The sequence below is a fragment of the Caretta caretta genome, chromosome 22 (assembly GCF_965140235.1).
Source record: "Caretta caretta isolate rCarCar2 chromosome 22, rCarCar1.hap1, whole genome shotgun sequence".
NCBI lineage: Eukaryota > Metazoa > Chordata > Testudines > Cheloniidae > Caretta > Caretta caretta.
This window is the reverse complement of record NC_134227.1, coordinates 7353716-7371060: the sequence shown is the minus strand read 5'-3', so window position 1 is coordinate 7371060 and position 17345 is coordinate 7353716. Positions and strand designations below refer to the sequence as shown.

The following is a 17345-nucleotide window of genomic DNA, read 5'->3' as shown; positions in this document are numbered from 1 at the left end:
ACGGACACGGCTTCAAAGACATTCTGGACTCCGGTGCATGGCACCCCTGCATACCCATGTGTGGAATACAGATAGGGACCATGCATCTCAAAGAACCTCCAGCTACAGTAAGTAACAACCATTTGCTGTTGCAAATTGGGAAGCCCTCTCCAGTTACTTGTTAGTAGGTGCTTAATTTTTTACCCTTTGTTTATAGGGGAGCTTCTCTGAGCCCAAGATATTGCCACATTCAGTAAATGTTAGCTAATTTGACAGTTTAGCGTAATTCCCGCTTTGCTTTTTGAACACATTGATAACAGATATTGTAAGCCAGTGGGTTGTTTTGCTGGGAACTTTTAGATCATCATTTTCATGGAAGAAGTAGTCACATTTTACATTTTTTAACACCCTCTCAATCATCTGGCCTAAATAAATGTAGCGGCCTCATCTTGCCCCATTGAAGGTAATGGGTTTTTTTGCAATTGACTTCAGTTGAGGCAGGATCGGGCCCTTGTTTTGCAAATTCTTCCTTCTTTGACTATAGCCTGCACAATACTGTAAGGTGTGATGTACGCTTTTTCAGACAGTAGGACTGTTAAATATCTAGTTTTTGTGCTCAGAGGGTTGCTTCAAAGCTTATGCAGTCAGTATCTTTGTCTGTAAACATATTTTAGCATTCTGTGATGCAGAACTTGTGTGTTTATGAACGTTGCACACAGGGCAGTTGTTTAAGTGTGCCTCCACTGTGCTGTGAAATTTGCTTATTCCTGATTTTCAAGTTTATGCATACTGAAATGTTTGTGGCAGTCTGAAACCACTAGCAGCTGCTCAGCTGTCCCAGAGCCTGCAACTGAAATTCACATGGTGGCAACTTGAAACATTAAAGCTTTCTTACCACGTTTCTGTAAAATAGTGAAAGCTATTTTCAATTCAAATGTGACTGGATTCTTTTTTACATTGAAGTATAGAGAAACATGTGATCCTTAACTTAGGTGCCAGGCCTTTTGGTTAACCCGTACAGATGGCTACATTGGCCTAATCACAGTCTTCCCTCTGTTACTCTTAAATCAGTGTTTTGACAGCAGATTTTATCTTGCAAAGACTCTTTTACTAGTGTGGAAAAGCTGTTGTGATGGTTGTGTTAGTTAACGAGTTGTCTTAAGTTTTCATGAACATTTCCTGCTAAGTCTTGTCTTCTGAGACAGAGTCCAAAGCTTACAGAAGGTTTTTCCTCTATAAAAGTCGCCACAAGCAATTTTATAAAAATGTTTGTGTGTTTGCATCATATGGCTCTCCAGTATTTGTATCCTTCAGCAAAAGCAAAATTAAACCTGCCCTTTCCTGCTTATATGGGCTGAATTTTTCCCTGTTGCTTCGATCTTGGAGATTGAATGTTAACCCTAAATGTAGTCTGATGTCTTGTTTAAATGTTTTCGCTTCCTAATGGTGCAGGGAGAGCACAGTTAAAGTGTCTGTACAGATTCCAGTTCCTCTAATGGTTTGAAGCAGAAACCTAAAACCTGGTACAGTAATTACTGAAAGGAATGTTTGGGGGTGGAGGGAGAGGAGACAGAAGTAAAAAGCTTTGGAAAAATGTGCTTTAGGAATAAGCCAACTCCAGCATCAACCAATATTTAAATACAAGTTATTATTTGGGGCATCTATTCATTTTAGTGTGTGTGAAGTGAAAGTTGTGTTTCATAGTAGTTCACCACTTAGAGCACTGAAAGAAAGCAGTTTAAAAGAGCCTTCCTCATGTAGTAGAGTGAAAACCATCGTCCTTTACAGGGTATTTTTAGTGCCACACAGTGGGAATTGGACTGCAGCTTTAATTCTGTTGAGTTAGAATGGAATCTTGATGGCACAGCCCTTCCAGCCAAGTGGGCTTTATTTTTTTAATTAATACTTAAATCAGTAGGTGGTATGACAGTTTCTTAGAAACAGTGGAAACAGTTCAAGGTGGTATTTTCCAAGAGGGATTAGAAGTGCTCAAACAGTTAATTAAACTCTCAAAAAAGGGTCCCTGTTTATTAAAATTTGTCACAAGTCCGTGAAAATAGAAACGGAGAGTGATTTATACTGAAGTGCTCTGTACTTCAGGAGGGTGTCTAAATGAAAGGTTGGCTAGCAGCCAGAGTTAACAAAATCATTCTATTAGGAAAGCTTGCTTGGATTGGAGTCCATGCCCCCAGAGACTGGGAGAGTGAGAAAGACAGGCCTGTTATCTGAGAGTGTTCCCTAGTATGTTTCACGAGGTATAAGTTAAATTATTTGTGGCTTCTACTAACTGAGATAGGAGAGGTCATAACATCGACTTTAGATGACTCCTTCCTGTGAAAATATTGGGTGACTTGAATTTTAACTGGGACCTTGCATTTATGGTTACTGAAGATCCCATGGTACTCTTGAAAGAGTCAGGGTATTATCACAGCACTCTGGCCAAATTCTAATGTGAGAATAATTACATTCTGTCTACCTAAATTTCTCCTGTTTCAGTTTGATACAGTAGTCTGCCTCACTACTTGCCCTGAACATTGTACGTTGTTAAACAGCTGGCACATTCCACCCTAAAGGCATGCATGTGAATGATGGATGAAGAGATTCCTGTGTATATGTAGGTAGCTTGCAAAGTGCTTAAGAGTCTTTCAGGATGGAAAGAGTAATTCCAAGTGAAAGAAATCAAGATTAGTTTGTCTTTAAAATTAGAATTGTGTGTCAACCAGAATTTCCATTTCATAGGAAATGCCATGATTTTTAGATTTATTTCATTCAGAAGCAGAACAAAACCAAAGGATTCTGACATTTCCAACAGAAAAACGTTGCCTGAAGATTTTCCACCTGCTCTGTTTAAAAGTACAAGATATAATCTTTTAAAGATAATGCTTTCTGTGCTCACCAAGCAAGCCTGTGACACCCCAGCATTGTACTTTTGCCTAGTGAAAAGGGCATGACGCTATATTTTCTTCCATGACTCAGACATTTTCTCTCCCACGCACACTCTCGCATCTGTCTCATATCAAACAAAACAAATCTCGTTTCATTTTTCTTTCTAGGTACAAAGCAGTGGCACTTGATAAGCCACCTGCAGCCAGAAACCTCTTACGATATTAAAATGCAGTGCTATAATGAGGGAGGTGAAAGTGAGTACAGCAACGTCATGATGTGCGAGACAAAAGGTGAGTGAGGACACTTTTGCTTGTCTGAGAGCTAATGTCAAATGTAAAGCCTGAGAAGAAAATTACTCGCTGACCCTTTCATTTAATTATTTTTAAAAATTGATGCCATCTGCTATAATTATGTTTGGAGGATTGTTTTTATTTACTATTGCTGAGGTTTTCTGACTGGAGAGACCAACGTGTTTGTCTCCAGGAAAGATAGTTTGCAAAGATGTGTAGACCTTTTGGATATATTGACAGTCCCAGTTCATCCGACGTTGGTGGTCTTTCCTTAGCCGGACACCATCTTGCTGTAGCTTAGTTGGTTACTGGAGATAATGTACTTCTGCCTACACTGTCTCTTCAGGACTTGTTCAAATTCTTAATTCATGATGAATAAGTTGGCTGCCACTCACATCAATTCTACCTGCCTCTGGCAAGAAGATAGGAATACTGTTCTCTGAAAATGTCAGAGTAATTATTTGCAAAAGAAATTAACGATCACAGTTACTTTGGTTTCTTAAGCAAATTAATCTTTAAAATCAAGTTATGTTGCAGAGGGAATATGCTGACACTAAAAGTAAAATACGGCTTCAAATGCACTACTTCTGAGAAGAGTCTACAAGCATGCACGTCAAACTTACCGTGCAATACCTATTACCTTACAGGGCAGGGCTGGGAGCTGCAATCTCTCAGACCACCTACATCTGGTGGAATATATCCTACCCAGAGTCTGTCTTAGTTATCAACAGCTCTGTAATTCCTCAAGATTTTAAGACTATACCGGGGGGACAACCTGCTGTCAAATATTCATATTGACATTTCCTTTAAGTGATTGCAGAACCATGCTCTGAAGTATCCCTAGCCTCTGTTTGCCAGAAACTGGGAATGGGCGACGGAATGGATCACTTGATGATTATCTGTTCTGTTCGTTCCCTCTGGGGCACCTGGCATTGGCCACTGTGGGAAGACGGGATACTGGGCTAGATGGACCTTTGGTCTGACCCAGTATGGCCGTTCTTGTGTTCTTATGACCTCTTTTAGGACCAAATCAAGGCAATCTGGGGCCGTAAGCAATAACCTCAAATGAGAGCAAGCATTGCCTCTGCCCCCGTGCTCTAGCCTTGATCCTTCTTGACTTGGCTCTGGAAGGGGTCACCCACACAAGCAGCCTTTTGGGCCCCTTCTTTTTGGTGAATGTTGACGAGACTCTAGACACTGAATGGGGCTTGTTTTGGTCATTTCGGTTCAAAGAGGTAGTTAACACTCAAAAGCTAACTTGGTCTTACTGTTCTCTATTAGATTCCCTAAGCATGAGCTAACCTTTAGCAAAACAAATTCTAATGCTATAAATACAATATTGAAAATGTTCAGTACAAACCCCCATTTAAAATCTTGGTTGTAACATTCACTGATGGAAAAATTTAGTCCTGCAAAATTAATTACCAATAATTCTTTACATTGTTTTGGGGAGCACAGAGTGGCTACAATTCAGTATGTATTTACTTAGCAGCCAGCAAATATATAATTGTTGAAATGGTGCCTTTCACTGTAGTGCAGGTGTCATATTGACGTCGTCTTGAATTTTGTAAGATTTCTACCTGGTGGTTCATTTCCAGAAGAATGCAGTTTTGAAAACAGTAAAGGTTAGCAGGGTTCACATCAGATAGAAGTAAGGCGTCTGGCAATGGTTAGTTGACAGAAATGCATATTGTGGTTTTTCCTGACCTCAGAAGTGGAAAGATTTGTGTTCTTTCTGGTTGGAAGCTAGTGCCGTCTCGAGCAATGCTTACATTCAATTGCTTGTTGAAGTATAACCTGGCTTAGATACATGGGTTATGAGTAGGTAGATAATAGGCATGTTCTAAGACAAACAGTTATCATCCAGTGTTAGTTGACCTCATCAGCTAATGTAAAAATCTTGAGCTGAAAATTTGTCTACAAATCATTGGGATACTAAATTCAATGGTAGATATTTCCACTTCATAACTGTACAGTTGAATAACAGATAAATAAACACATGTAGAATAACATTTCTGCAGACTTCTCATTCCAAGTTGGGTTCACAAGACCATGTGTGTCTCCTGTATTTCAACCAGTGAAACGCACACCTGGAGCATCGGAATATCCAGTGAAGGACCTGAGTACACCACCTAATTCTCCTGATCGTGGGGGTGGAGGCAATGCTGGCCCATCAAATGGCCCTGTTCGGAGCAGTGACATGCTATATCTGATTGTGGGCTGTGTCCTTGGAGTGATGGTCCTTATTCTGATAGTTTTCATTGCCATGTGTCTGTGGAAGAATCGCCAGCAAAACGCCATGCAGAGTAAGTTATTCTTGGTTTCCTCTCCTCCCAGTCCAAGTTTAATATGAAAAAATATGATGGTAATGAAAGTTAGACAATAAATATGGAGCTTTATATTGAATGCTCCAAATGCATACTCTCTGTTATGGTCAAACTGGTATTTGGTTAGTCATAGAAACTCTTCACTTACGTGTTACTAAAGGAACATGGCGTGATGAAGGAATTTGTGAAAGTAGTAATGTGTCTGTTTCTCTGCATTGAGTCCCATTAGAGGATTGAGCCATGTATAGATTGCTGCAGTGTTCTGCTGCACTGTTGAAGATGCCATTCTTTGGATAAGTTATTGAGGCCCTGATCTGGCAACATGTTTAGACATGTGCCTAACTTGAAGCATATTAATAGTCCCTTTGTCTTCAGTGGCAGTACTCCCATGCTTAGACTTAAGCATGTGCGTAAGTGGTTTTCTAGGTAGCCGTATAAAGCCAACATTCTTTTTGCTTCGCTCTAATTTTTCCAGATAAAGGGAAAGATCTTGTGGCACTTTTTTTGAGGCTCATTGTAGTACTGGCGACAGGCTGTGGAGCAGCTGTTAATAAGCAGAAACCTGCCAGTTTCTGACTAGAAACGCACTGTGAAGTACTATGGAATACTAGTTTATAGCACCGTACAAAAGCTATCCGCTTCTATTCCCAGCAAATACTCTGAGCAAGCTGAGTCTTATGTGACATTTTAAATAGCTCCCTCTGTTTCTGGTACTTTAATTAGCTTTATCTGTACCGTCTGTGGTGCTTTAAATATGATCCATACTCCCCACCAGCAAACCCAAATTATGCAAAACTTCCTTTGAAACTGAGCAGGACCAAAATAAGTTAAATTGTCTCTGCCATAGAGTTGATCATGCAAATGATCCTGTTTTAAAATCCTATTTTTACAGAGCAACATCTTCTGCTAAATTCTTTCCAGACCAAGAGGATTAGTGTGTGGACATAGCTATTGTAGAGATGGAAAACATTTGCATATTAAGCACTTAGATGTTACAATTTGTGGCTACTATAAAAACCCTGAAAAGGGTTAGATGAGTCACTTCTGTATCTCTGAAACACTCATCTGACTTTGGTTTTAGAAGTATGATGAAAAATAAAATATTCTTTAATCATACATTGAATACTTAGCAAAATTATGCTAACAAAGTGTTCTAATTTTTTCCCTGTGGGTCTCTCTTTGCAGAGTATGACCCTCCTGGTTACCTCTATCAAGGTGCAGATATCAATGGGCAAATGGTCGAATACGCTACTTTACCAGGCACAAGCCGCGTCAATGGCAGCATACATGGAAACTTCATCAGCAATGGTAGTCTCAGTAATGGCTGTCCACACCTCCATCACAAGGTTCCCAATGGAGTTAATGGGATCATGAATGGTGGCTTGACTGGAGGGACTGGCCTTTACCCAGGGCACACCAACTCTCTATCCAGGACACACATGGATTATGAACATCCCCATCATTTAGTGAATGTAAGAGTGCTTTGACTCACATATGATGTAAGGGTCCTGATCTTGACTTTGGAATTTTATTCACGGTGTGAAAGGAAGCTCCAGCAAGTCAAGTCAGTTGTGGAAATACTAAAGTCTTTGTGCTGGAGCTAACAACTACCAGTTACCCCATCTTTGTTCCAGTGGAAGTAGCTGGGCATGGTGTTTCTCATACTTTCATCTTCAGGGCTTTCCTGTGGAGATTAGGATTAGAGGCACCAATAACTGTATTTAGTCTGGGGAGTCTCCTCTTACCCTTGTTTTTAGTCTGAGAGTTTTGAGACTCGTGCAATGCTGGATTGAGATACTGTACTGTATATATGGTATTTCTCAGTCTTTCTATCAGATTTAATGATGGTTCCTGAGTTTTCAGCTTCACAAATTGACTGTTCCCCACAAACACACACACACCTGTTTCAGATCTGTGATTTGTAAGCTGTGCTATTAAGTTTACCACAGCATGCACATAGCTGGGGTCTCATAAAAGAAAAAGTCCCTCCGGTCTTGAAATACAACAACATAATAAATAAGTCTGCCTTACTGAGTCCCTTATTTGCAACTTTTGAGACTAATTTCTTGAAGTAACAAAAACTGGTCTTAACCTGTGATCCAGCCTTTGTGTGCTGTGGAAAAATATTTAATTTTCTGAAACGTGTTCCATTTCCAAGAGAGAATAATGATTTCATTATTGTCTGTGGAAACAGGTGGGTTACTTTCAGACTTACTCCACTTTTATCACTGGTTCTACTCAAAACTGTGAACGTTGCCCAGGAAAAGTTCAAAAAGTCTATGTAATGAATGCTGTTTCCAAAGGGGAAAAAATGGAACGATTGTTTGCTTTAGTAATTGAACACAAGTACTTCATTTTATTCAACAGCAAATTGCCACTTACACAGTAGTTGCCACTTCAGATAACTCCAGGTTGGAACGTGGACTATTCATCTCATCACATGGTCTCCTTTTTGCGCCACAGTTTAAGTACCAAAGGTGCAGTTTTTCCTTTACCTAAAAGAACAACCATGGCCAAAAGATTTCTTATGTTGTAAAGCTATCTAACCAACATTAGCAATGGGGATCCTCAAAAGCTTTGGTATTTTGGTTTAGACAAGCACACAGATGTGGTTCTCCAGATATCTGGATGCTGCATGGACTGTAGATACTATACAGACAGGCTTTCTTATGAACTCTGTGGCTAATATTTTGGGGTCCCTTCTTCCAGGTAGAAATCACAGAGCAAGGCTTGCCCTAAGCTTATGTACATGGTGTACAACCACATAGGACCCTGTGTTCCAGGTGCACGTATGTGGGGCTGATCTGCAGATCCCTGCGCTGTTCTGGGTGGAGTAGGCCCATGAGAGCACCACAGGACGTAATGTTTCTAGAGGACTGTCCCTTGTAAATACCTGCCTTTCTTTTCATCTCCCCATTTGGAATGGTGTGGAAGGTTGTTGAGACAAGGATGTCCGCAGCTGACCACTCCTGCACAGAACAAGTGAGACTTACATAATCACAATACAGAGCAAAGGAACTTTATATCCCCATTCTTACTGGCATCCCTCTTAATGCTCCAGTGTTTGGGGAAAATGAAGAAAAGAGGCCTGGGGAAGAGACATGGTGTGAGTGGTCCCACAGGTCCCACACATATAAGTGCACAGGTCTGCAAAATGTAGGACCAGACCCGGTCCAGAGACATACGAAAATAAGAAATACTGGAGAAGAAGCAGTTATGCAACTTAACTCAAACTCAGAGGTTGAATTAGTTTTCCCAAACTCGCGCCCCTTAAGAAAATGCAGAATTGTAACACAACAGCACAGTACCATTTTCAAATGACTCACATCAGTGTCCGCCTAGTATTTAACAATGAGGTATGTGTTAATCTGGCCATTTTACTTGCTTGCAATGGGCCTGTTCAGCCAAAACCAACAACACAAAATCCCTCGCACCCCAGAGTCATTGCTGCCGAAGGAATTACCCCATCTGTAAAAATATAAAATGTTTCAAAAGTCTGTTTAGTGAAGTAAACTGATCTAATCGGAGTAATTACAGGAAAGTGGGATGGGTTTATGTTGTGACATCAGCCCTGAATATTTAACACCCTGTCACCCCAAACGGGGCACAGTTCTCTAATGAATAGGAATTTGCTTTCATGTCTGTCATCAGCGTTAAAAATAAACATATTTACAGTGTGTTTATTAAATTAAACCTGGACATATTAGACTGAAAATAAGCCAGGGAAATTACTACATACTTGTCTAAGGTACAGTTATTTACTTTTCTCTGACACAAATGCTGGCAGAAAACTCAGCTAGACTTTGTATAATAGAAGCTCAGTATTCCCATGCCACATTACAAAACACAGATCTGAAGATTGATAAGGTGATTAAGATTCAAAATTAAATGAGAAGTCCTGGGGGTTAACGTACATTGTGCCCATTTATCATAGACTACATCTTGTATGCCTATGTTGCCATTCATTTTGGGTTGTTTCTTTCCCCTTCTTCCTCCAGGGTGGTGGAATGTACACAGCAGTGCCTCAGACCGATCCCTCGGAGTGCATCAATTGCCGGAACTGTCGGAACAATAACAGGTAAGTTAGAACAAAATTTTTGTTTCTGTACCTAACATGTACATATTACACAAACAATACAAACTGTCTCACTCTCGGCTTTAAAATAAAAGGTTAAGTAGGTTTAACTGACTTGAAATGGTGTGATTCCCCCCCCTCGGAAGAAAAAAAATTATAATTGCTACACCAAATTTTGAAACATAAAACAAAATTTTTGTTTCTGTACCTAACATGTACATATTACACAAACAATACAAACTGTCTCACTCTCGGCTTTAAAATAAAAGGTTAAGTAGGTTTAACTGACTTGAAATGGTGTGATTCCCCCCCCTCGGAAGACAGTTTGTATTGTTTGTGTAATATGTACATGTTAGGTACAGAAACAAAAATTTTGTTTTATGTTTCAAAATTTGGTGTAGCAATTATAATTTTTTTTCTTCCGAGGGGGGGGAATCACACCATTTCAAGTCAGTTAAACCTACTTAACCTTTTATTTTAAAGCCGAGAGTGAGACAGTTTGTATTGTTACACCTCTACTTCTTGGTATCACCTTCAGTGAGCTTTACAAACCACAATCTCTGCAGCACTGTTATGAGTGTAAATGCTGATGATCCCGTTTTACATATTGGAAGCAGAAGCTGAGAGGTGGTGACTATAGCTGGTGAAAATTTTCCAACAAAACTTAGTTTCATCAGAAAATGTCGCTTTGGTGAGTGAAATGTTTCACTGTAGCTGCTACATATTTAGCTAAACTTCCATTGAAACAGCAGTGTGCCCTAACGCTCTGCCTCCTCGCCTTCCTTTAGCTCCAGGGTGTGGAAAAGCAGATCAGCAAGCACACTGCCTCAATCTATTTCTTGTGCACAGAGAGACAAAGTCCCAGGGCAACCTTAGCTCTGGGGGACTCGCAGTGCCTTTCTGGCTCCCAGAGCTGGGGGGTTGGTGAGGAGGCAGCGCTGCTGGTCTCAGCCTGCTGGAAGGTTGTCAATTTTACTCATGAAGCCATGTCTCTGTGGCTGGCAGGCACCCTGCAGTGGAACAACTTATTGAAATTCATGTTCTTGTCAGTTTCACATTTCCTTTCAAGAGCACAGCATTTCAGTGTTTCTGAAATGAACGTTTTGGGCATCTCTGGTTTGTCAGAAAATTTTAGTAAATTTGTTTTTGTTCTGAATTTGGATGAAAACAATCAAAACCCCCAAACTTTCCAATTTCAGCCAACTGTGGTTGTGATTTAGCCAAGGACACAGTGGAAGTCAGTGTGAATGTGTTTGACAGATGAGTCTCAAAGTTGATCAGCTGATGAACAAAGTATACGAACCTAGATAGGATTGAATAAAGCCAGTATTAGACCCCTGGAGTTGCTGTTGCTCCAATCATTAACTAACCCTTGCTGGGTTTTATTGGGTTTGGGGTTAATGGGGAGGGTTGACCTTTGGTCTCAGTTGTATGTTTCTTTCCTTCAGTTTCATGCGATAGACAATTCTAAATTGAGCATAAAAAGGTTAGTTTGTCAGCTACCATTCACGTTCTTACTGTCTGTTCTGTATTATGAATTTATTATGCCAGCAGATCGAGGGACGTGATCGTTCCCCTCTATTCAACATTGGTGAGGCCTCATCTGGAGTACTGTGTCCAGTTTTGGCCCCACACTACAAGAAGGATGTGGATAAATTGGAGAGAGTCCAGCGAAGGGCAACAAAAATGATTAGGGGTCTGGAACACATGACTTATGAGGAGAGGCTGAGGGAACTGGGATTGTTTAGTCTGCGGAAGAGAAGAATGAGGGGGGATTTGATAGCTGCTTTCAACTACCTGAAAGGGGGTTCCAGAGAGGATGGCTCTAGACTATTCTCAGTGGTAGCAGATGACAGAACAAGGAGTAATGGTCTCAAGTTGCAGTGGGGGAGATTTAGGTTGGATATTAGGAAAAACTTTTTCACTAGGAGGGTGGTGAAACACTGGAATGCGTTACCTAGGGAGGTGGTGGAATCTCCTTCCTTAGAAGTTTTTAAGGTCAGGCTTGACAAAGCCCTGGCTGGGATGATTTAGTTGGGGTTGGTCCTGCTTTGAGTAGGGGGTTGGACTAGATGACCTCCTGAGGTCTCTTCCAACCCTGATATTCTATGATTCTATGATGATTTTCTGCCATCTTCTGAAATCCCCTGAGACCATTTATAAAACCAGAGCAAGTGTGTTGGGGGGCACAGCATTCCGTCTTTATGGAATGCAGAATTTGAGGCTCTTGTGGCATGTGGTAGAGGTTTGGCCAGCCTCATGCTCTGGGCATGTCACAGCTGGAGAAAGGAGATTCCTTTATAGAATTCAAGGGCCAGTATACCTCCTGTATTAAGGTTAGGTTGTGTTTTTCACTTAAAGTAGGGATTTTGGCCTTTTTTCTCTGAAGAATGTGTCTTTTCCAAACTAACCTTGCACTGGTGAGTAAAGATTATTTGTTTTCAGGATTTTTGACTAAATCTTGATTTAGTTTGCTAAAATTAATTTAAAAATGGAACCTTAGAATTCAGTATCTCACTTTTTTGAACCCGTTCTGCTAGGAAATGCCTGATTTGTTGTCATTCAAACTCCCCATATTCTTAAAACTCATTACCATCTACCTTCCCCTAGTAAAGATGGCCACTGTTGGCCATTGTTAACTGGACTGAAGCCATAAATCCTCCTCAAGGAGGATGCTACCATCTCACTAAGGCTATATCTGCACTGCAGCTTTGAGGTGTAATTCCCAGCTAGGGTAGACATACACACGCTAGCTCTGCCCGAGCTACAGTGCTCAAAACACAAGTGTGGCTGTGGTGGACAGGCAGCAGCTCAGGCTAGCCACCTGAATACAGCCCCATTCAAGATCCTAGGTATGTATTAGCCCACACCACTGCAACCCTACTATTTTTAGCATGCTGGCTGCAGAGATCTAGTCATGTACGTCTCCCTGAGCTGAGAATTGCACCTCCCAACTGCAGTGCAGAGATACCCTAAAGCTATCAAATTTCTTACCTTTCAAGTCTGCCTGGGTGTGACACAAGCCATTGACATGTGACAGATGGCCATAGTGAGGAACATATTTTTGTGCAAGGCACTTTAATTGACTAATTCTTTTTTTTCTTGCTTTTGAGCACATTGTCTCATATTGTGAGAATTCTTTTCACATTTTTTAAAAAGAAAACTGGAAAATTAGGAATTCTGTCATGTGTAACCAAAGGGTCACCTCACATGTTATCAGCAACATTTGAACCCTAGGCCTTCAGATCTCTAGCTGATACGTGACTCTGTGAGATCATAGAATATCAGGGTTGGAAGGGACCTCAGGAGGTCATGTAGTCCAACCCCCTGCTCAAAGCAGGACCAACCCCCAATTAAATCATCCCAGCCAGGGCTTTGTCAAGCCTGACCTTAAAAACTTCTAAGGAAGGAGATTCCACCACCTCCCTAGGTAACGCATTCCAGTGTTTCACCACCCTCCTAGTGAAAAAGTTTTTCCTAATATCCAACCTAAATCTCCCCCACTGCAACTTGAGACCATTACTCCTTGTTCTGTCATCTGCTACCACTGAGAACAGTCTAGAGCCATCCTCTTTGGAACCCCCTTTCAGATAGTTGAAAGCAGCTATCAAATCCCCCCTCATTCTTCTCTTCCGCAGACTAAACAATCCCAGTTCCCTCAGCCTCTCCTCGTAAGTCATGTGTTCCAGTCCCCTAATCATTTTTGTTGCCCTCCGCTGGACTCTTTCCAATTTTTCCACATCCTTCTTGTAGTGTGGGGCCCAAAACTGGACACAGTACTCCAGATGAGGCCTCACCAATGTTGAATAGAGGGGAACGATCACATCGATCTGCTGGCAATGCCCCTACATATATATCCCAAAATGCCATTGGCCTTCTTGGCAACAAGGGCACACTGTTGACTCATATCCAGCTTCTTGTCCACTGTAACCCCTAGCTCCTTTTCTGCAGAACTGCTGCCTAGCCATTCGGTCCCTAGTCTGTAGCGGTGCATGGGATTCTTCCGTCCTAAGTGCAGGACCCTGCACTTATCCTTGTTGAATCTCATCAGATTTCTTTTGGCCCAATCCTCTAATTTGTCTAGGTCCCTCTGTATCCTATCCCTACCCTCCAGTGTATTTACCTCTCCTCCCAGTTTAGTGTCATCTGCAAACTTGCTGAGGGTGCAATCCACACCATCCTCCAGATCATTTATGAAGATATTGAACAAAACCGGCCCCAGGACCGACCCCTGGGGCACTCCACTTGATACCGGCTGCCAACTAGACATGAAGCCATTGATCACTACGCGTTGAGCCCGACAATCTAGCCAACTTTCTATCCACCTTATAGTCCATTTATCCAGCCCGTACTTCTTTAACTTGCTGGCAAAAATACTGTGGGAGACTGTGTCAAAAGCTTTGCTAAAGTCAAGGAACAACACGTCCACCGCTTTCCCCCCATCCACAGAGCCAGTTATCTCGTCATAAAAGGCAATTAGATTAGTCAGGCACGACTTGACCTTGGTGAATCCATGCTGACTGTTCCTGATCACTTTCCTCTCCTCTAAGTGCTTCAGAATTGATTCCTTGAGGACCTGCTCCATGATTTTTCCAGGGACCGAGGTGAGGCTGACTGGCCTGTAGTTCCCAGGATCCTCCTTCTTCCCTTTTTTAAAGATGAGCACTACATTAGCCTTTTTTCAGTCGTCCGGGACTTCCCCCGATCGCCACGAGTTTTCAAAGATAATGGCCAATGGCTCTGCAATCACATCCGCCAACTCCTTTAGCACTCTCGGATGCAACGCATCTGGCCCCATAGACTTGTGCACGTCCAGCTTTTCTAAATAGTCCCGAACCACTTCTTGCTTCACAGAGGGCTGGTCACCTCCTTCCCATGCTGTGCTGCCCAGGGCAGTAGTCTGGGAGCTGACCTTGTTCGTGAAGACAGAGGCAAAAAAAGCATTGAGTACATTAGTTTTTTCCACATCCTCTGTCATTACGTTGCCTCCCTCATTCAGTAAGGGAGATACATGAGTAACCATGTGTGGACCTTCTGCTCGAGAGGAAAGTGACCTGCATTTGACCAGCAGGTGACTCAACAATTTGCTAGACAGCAGTAAAATGCTAGGAATTGGGATTGCCTCATTTCTAATTATTAGACGTTAGTAATTGTATTCCTGGCTCTGGCATGGAAGAATGGTCTAGTAGTTACAGACCACATCGTCAAGTACATCAGATTGGGCAGGTTGTTTCTGAGCAGCAGGGTGGCTGAGATGGGGTCTGCCATATCAGAGATCTCAGTTCTGTTCCTAGCTCTGCTACAAGTGATTTTGTGCAACTTCTGTTCCCTGATTTGTAAAATGGGGTGGCTAATACTAGCCTCCTCAGTATTAAGGGCTGTGAAGTGCAGAAGTGTATAAGCAACAGGGAGTGGAAGAGATGAGATTTAAATTCAGGTTTTCTCAGTTCCCAGCTCAGTGTACTTACTGCTAAGCTAAGGTGTATTTTGATGGGATTCTGTCTTCCCTCTCCAAGACCGAGAGCCTGGTTCAGTTGTAATTCAATTGAGAGCTGTGCTTGCCGTGTGAAAAGTGAGGCTACCCCCTAGTAAAGGTGGTCATCTCTTGGTTCTTGTTCCAATGGGATTGAAGCCCATCACAGGTCAAGGCATCTCCACTTGTATTCCTTCTCCATGGTCCCTGAAAGGCACCGCCTCTAGCCTCCCAGCTCCTCAACAGTCACCTCTCTTGGGTAGAGACCTATGTCTCTCTCCATCCTGACTGAAGTTTTTTCCAGCCTGCACAGATCTCTGCCAACATTGTGATATCCACAGCAAGCTAGACTGCCTAAACAGGACAGAGTCTGTGCTTTGCTTTAAATGCAAAAGCTTACAAACAGCATGATTGCCATAACACTTCCTGGGTTCACATCCTTTTCCCCCCTGAGAGATGTTACATAAAATTCTGGCCCACAATACTGCATAGACTTTAAGGCCAGAAGGGACCACCATGATCATCTAGTCAACGTCCTGCGCACTGCAGGCCACAGAACCTCCCCCACCCACTCCTGTAATAGACCCATCACTTCTGGCTGAGATACTGACATCCTCAAATCTTGGTTTAAAGTCTTCAAGTTACGAAGAATCCACCATTTACTCTAGCTCAAACCAGCAAGTGACCTGTGTCCCATGCTGCAGAGGAAGCCAAAGCCCTCAGGGTCTTTGCCAGTGTTACCTGGGGGAAAAGTCCTTCCAACCCCAACCCCAAATGATCAGTTAGACCCAGAGCATGTGGGCAAGACCCCACCCTTCCCCTCCCCCCCACCAGACACCTGGGAAAGAATCTTCTGTAATAACTCGGAGCCCTCCCCATCTAGTGTCCCATCTCTGGCTATTGGGGATATTTGCTAATAGCAGCTATGTATTGTTTTCATTTCATACTATGGACTCCACAGATACCTAAATTTAATTCAGTTAGGTTTTTTCAAGGATATTGCAGGAAATTGCCATATCTGTCACAAAGCCAAAAGCTGTCCTCAGGAAAGAGAACTGCCCCTTAGACTGTGTGGTTAGAAATTGATTAAAGATCTTTTGCCATCAACCTTGTCCCCAGCAAAATCATGTAGCAGGTCCTCAAGGAATCCATTTTGAAGCACTTGGAGGAGAAGTAGGTGATCGGCAACGGTCAACATGGATTCACCAAGGGCAAGTCATGCCTGACCAACCTGATTGCCTTCTATGATGAGAGAACTGGCTCTGTGGATACAGGGAAAGCAGTGGATGTGATATATCTTGCCTTTAGCAAAGCTTTTTATACAGTCTCCCACACTATCCTTGCCAGCAAGTTAAAGAAGTATGGATTGGATGAATGGACTATATGGTAGAGAGAAAGCTGGCTAGATTGTCGGGCTCAAGGGGTAGTGATCAATGGCTCGATGTCTAGTTGGCAGCCAGCCAACGGCATATTGGCTGCATTAGTAGGAGCATTGCCAGCAAATCAAGGGACGTGATTATTCCCCTCTGTTCGGCACTGGTGAGGCCACACCTGGAGTATTGTGTCCAGTTTTGGTCCCCCCGCTACAGAATGGATGTGGACAAATTGGAGAGAGACCAGCGGAGGGCAACGAAAATGATTCGGGGGCTGGGGCACATGTCTTACAAGGAGAGGCTGAGGGAACTGGGGTTATTTAGTATGCAGAAGAGAAGAGTGAGGGAGGATTTGATAGCAGCCTTCAACTACCTGAAGGGGGGTTCCAAAGAGGATGGATCTAGGCTGTTCTCAGTGGTGGCAGATGACAGAACAAGGAGCAATGGTCTCAAGTTGTGGTGGGGGAGGTGTAGGTTGGATATTAGGAAACACTGTTTCACTAGGAGGGTGGTGAAGCACCAGAATGGGTTACCTAGGGAGGTGGTGGGATCTCCCGTGCTTAGGGCTTTTTAAGGCCCGGCTTGACAAAGCCCTGGCTGGGATGATTTAGATGGGGTTGGTCCTGCTTTGAGCAGAGGGTTGGACTAGATGACCTCCTGAAGCCTCTTCCAACCCTAATATTCCATGATTCAATCAGGGAGTAGAGGTGGAGGTTTCTTGGGGTGAGAAGTTCCAGAGACTGGAGCTTATGGCTCTCTAGCATCTGTTTGAAGCTCTTCGGTTTGACAAAGCTCTTCCAGTTCTCCATGCTGAGAAGCAGTGACTGGCCTGGCTGAGCAGTTGTGACACTTCATGGGATCTGCCTTGCCCCATCAATACAGGCATTGTCCTTCTGGACTTTTAGGCAGGACTGATAGCTCCTGCTGCCTCTCCTTCTCCAA

General features: G+C 42.6%; 1 protein-coding gene across 2 annotated transcripts in view; it reads left to right on the top strand.

The window, feature by feature from the left end:
• Positions 1-17345, top strand: part of CDON (cell adhesion associated, oncogene regulated) — a 99080-nt gene that overhangs the window by 67401 nt on the left and 14334 nt on the right. For both annotated transcript variants that reach the window (XM_048827653.2, XM_048827654.2), the window contains exons 15-18: positions 3033-3155; positions 5234-5461; positions 6668-6954; positions 9481-9560. In XM_048827653.2, coding sequence (XP_048683610.2) covers positions 3033-3155; positions 5234-5461; positions 6668-6954; positions 9481-9560 — 718 coding nt within the window. The remainder of the gene's footprint in view (positions 1-3032; positions 3156-5233; positions 5462-6667; positions 6955-9480; positions 9561-17345) is intronic.